This window comes from Pinus tabuliformis, chromosome 9 (assembly GCF_031772625.1).
Source record: "Pinus tabuliformis cultivar Carrire ecotype Pingquan chromosome 9, CPIR1, whole genome shotgun sequence".
Taxonomy (NCBI): Eukaryota; Viridiplantae; Streptophyta; class Pinopsida; order Pinales; family Pinaceae; genus Pinus; species Pinus tabuliformis.
In genome coordinates, this window is record NC_142307.1 from 1,706,728,352 (window position 1) to 1,706,732,003 (window position 3,652).

The 3,652-nt window shown below is 35.2% G+C and overlaps 1 protein-coding gene across 3 annotated transcripts; it reads left to right on the forward strand.

Annotated features, from left to right (window-relative positions):
* Window positions 1-645: 645 nt before the first annotated feature.
* Window positions 646-2,811, forward strand: LOC149155472 (uncharacterized). 3 transcript variants are annotated; one of them, XM_089445619.1, is made up of 2 exons: window positions 646-785; window positions 1,863-2,811. In XM_089445619.1, the coding sequence occupies exon 2, from the start codon at window positions 1,863-1,865 to the stop codon at window positions 2,577-2,579; it is 717 nt and encodes a 238-aa protein (XP_089301745.1). In that variant the 5' UTR covers window positions 646-785; the 3' UTR covers window positions 2,580-2,811. The 3 variants fall into 3 exon arrangements, with proteins under 3 accessions (XP_089301745.1, XP_089301744.1, XP_089301743.1); XM_089445618.1 differs by lacking the exon at window positions 646-785 and adding an exon at window positions 916-1,037; XM_089445617.1 differs by lacking the exon at window positions 646-785 and adding an exon at window positions 980-1,114.
* The last annotated feature ends 841 nt before the right edge of the window (window positions 2,812-3,652 follow it).

A 3,652-nucleotide genomic window follows, 5' to 3' on the forward strand; every position in this document is an offset into this window, starting at 1 on the left:
TCTATCCAAAACCTGTCATGAACTATTTGACATCCAATTTAACTATAATCATAAAATTAAATTATTATTAATTTAATAAAATAATATTATTTATAAAATATAAAAAACAATTTGACATCCAATTTAATTATAATCCTAAAATTAAATTATTATTCATTTAATAAAATAATACTATTTATAAAATATAAAAAACAATTTTACATTCAATTTAATTATAATCCTAAAATTAAATCATTATTAATTTAATAAAATAATATTATTTATAAAACATAAGAAACAAATTGGGATTAGATCTCAGACTTTCGTGATTCATAATGTATATAAAATAATATTATTTATAAAACATAAGAAACAAATTGGGATTAGATCTCAGACTTTCGTGATTCATAATGTATATAGATGATTTTCTTAATAATCACGTAATAATTTGAGTTTCTATATATTTTCTAAATAATATAGAAAGAGGTTAAATTTAAGAAAAATATAAACTCAAATGCTAGATATTACATGTATTTATGCTTGATGTTAGGAAAGTGTTTAACATGCCCATTAAGTGCCGGGTAAATGATTAAATTAACGCCAATTAAAATTAAAATTGATATCCAATTTATCCAATTCCAGGTTGGAAGGAAAAAACCTGGAAACTTCCGGAATTGTTCAACCAATTTCTTCATAAACGAATGATCGACTTGTTGTGGACCGTGTTTTAGAGTCTCGGACATTTCTTTGTTTGTGATTTGGAGAGATCAGAATTCTGCGAGGTTCTTTTGTCAATCAAAAAAAAGGTATCTGATCTGTTTCATTATGTACTCTGCAAGCTTCAATTTTTTATTAATTTGCGTTAGGGTTTTATTGGAGCATGTTTGATGACGAACTGTGAAAAGTTCGTAACTTCGCTGTCACGAATGTGCTTTTATGTGTTTTTATTTTTTATCCTTTTTTTTCTTGATTCTGGCGAGGGTTAGGAATTCAGGGGGTGTTGATTATAGTTTTAGCCGTAGGCTTTCGGGCTTTTGGGCTTCGTCAGCTTTACAGAAGTGGGTTTGCTTATATCAAATCGGGTTTGCTTATATCAAATCTTTGTGCAGGTTTCAGCGAAATAGCATTTCATTGAGTGGGTATTTGCAAATCAGAGGGTTTTGGGATCAAATCTGGCAAAATCGTTTTGGTTTCTTTTTAATTGATTTTGATTTATATTGTCTTCTTTCATGGGTTTTCCTCTTTGAGGATCTCATCTTGGTTTTATAATTCTAGAGAATTGTTGTATTCCTGCATATTTGTGGAATTTTGGGTCGTTTTGTTCAATGGATTTTGACTGCATGATTTCAGGCATTTTGGTTGCTGTAGTTCCGTAAAACTAGGGTTGAGGACCTTATAAATTTCAGATCCGAGGTTGAACGTTGGGACGATTTGGGTTTCATCCTGTTGGTAGTCTTTGTTATTTATCAATAGGTTGTTGGTAGTCTTTGTTATTTATCAATAAGTGGTTGTAAGTAAATTCGCACTGGGTGGGTTTCTTTTTTCATTTCCCCCGAATCTTATTTTTAAGAAAAAAAAATCCCAGCGATAAGCATTTCGCCAAAATCATTTAGGACTTATGTCTCGCCTTAACACAATAGAACTCTCAAGGAAGGCTTAATATTCAGTTGATCTTACCAGTGAACCTGGGCCTTATTGGCAATATAGACTAACCGAAGTTTTTGGTGTTCTGTTTTGGTTATAATATTTTGTTTGCCCTAATTCCTCAAAGTTATCTTTCTTGGATTTCTTGTTAAATGTCTTTAATTTTGCTTTGGAGAAGATTACTGTATTGGTAAGTTTCATATTTTTGAGGGGGTTATTTTTATTTGCGTATTTTGCAGATGGACGAGGGATCATCATTTGCAGCATCATCGAGTCGTAATTCGAGCTTTTCAAATGGATATGATAACCCACAGAACACGAATAAGAATTCTTCTTCGGGGGGAACTGGTGATGCCGGAAGCTTTGAATGCAACATCTGCCTTGAACTGGCTCAGGACCCAATTGTGACACTCTGTGGTCACCTATTCTGCTGGCCTTGCCTGTACAAATGGCTTCACGGTCATTCGAAGTCTCAAGAGTGCCCTGTATGTAAGGCTTTGGTGGAAGAGGACAAAATTGTTCCCTTGTATGGGCGTGGGAAGGTGGGTTCTCCAGATCCAAGGTCCAAAGCTATTCCTGGTGTAAATATTCCCCACAGGCCTGCTGGGCGGCGGCCAGAAACAGCTCCAGGACTTCATCAATTCCAGCAACAGCCATTTGGCTTTATGGGTGGCGGTCCCGCTCCTATGGCAGCTGCCAGGTTTGGGAATTTCACCTTCTCTGCAGGATTTGGGCTATTTCCATCCCTATTTGGGTTCCAGATGCATGGCTTTCCAGACGGTGTTGGGTATGGTGCAGCGCCAGGGTATAACTATGGCTATTCTAATCCATTTCAAGGTGGTCATCCCCACACATTTCATCACCCTATGACCAGAGCGCAGGAACAAGAAGCTACGCTGTCAAAGTACCTGTTAATTATTGGAGCTTTTGTCATTTTCTGTTTACTTTACTTGTAAATCTGGTTGTAAATTCATTTATTAGCTTGTCAGTATGCTTGGCAGCTAGAATGTGGTAAATCAATCAAGGATGCAAGGGCTTTCCTTCCCTCAAATATATTAATGTTCTAAAGTTTCCATAAACATATTAATGTGATAAAGTTATGTGGTTGATTTTATAATTAACTTGCTGGGACTCGATAAAAGCAGTTGGAAATTATTTCGCAATGAAAGATATTATTTCTTTTGGAAACTTATTTGGAAAATGCTTTGGATTTTTACATCTTTGGAGCTTTGCTCTGCTGATAAACCAAGTGGATAGACTATTGAATCTGGTGAGAATTGGAAATACTTTGTTGCAAAGTGCTAAACTTGTTTTTAGTTAAGATACTGACTTTTCCTGCATCGGTGTTTTTATTCATTGCCATGATTTGACATATCAAATGTTCAGGAGAGTTTTCATTGGTATTTTAAAGAGAAACCATGGTTGTCTACTCGTCTGATCAAGTTGGAATAGAGTTGAACTAGACAGGGCACAGGGCTTCTTACAAATAATTGCGAGCGACATTGATGTAAGAACAGATCATTGCATTATGCCTTCTGCCTTCTGCAATTCTTTTCTTCTGTTGTTTTTCTTCTCAATTCTGATGAGGGTTATTGAAGTATACGAACTTTATCATAGGCATTGTTTTTACTTGTTCTGATATGTAAAAGAAATAAATTAAAATTGATACATACATATGGAGATCGAAGGAGAAGCAATGAATTTAATTTGGAAGCATGACGTTTAATTTCATGTTATGGTTCGAGATGTTTTAGTTGTGCAAATAGCTTTATTTGAACATTTCCTATAGAAGAACAAGACGCTCACTTGGGAGAATCTGAAGAAGAGGGGCCTTCTGGGACCTGGTGGTATATGTGTATTTTGCAGGCAGGAGGAGGACAATGTGCACATACTCTTAAAATGCCCCATAGCCGTACAGGTTTGGTATAGTTTGTCTACTTTACTCTCCTTCACATACATTGACCACAGTTCTATAGAAACATGCTTGTTATAGTGGAGCACATAGAATAGACATAGTAGGGCCATTCCG

What these genes read in the sequence shown, in the direction of transcription:
- LOC149155472 (XM_089445619.1), top strand. Translation starts at nt 1,863, where the DNA reads ATGGACGAGGGATCATCATTTGCAGCATCATCGAGTCGTAATTCGAGC.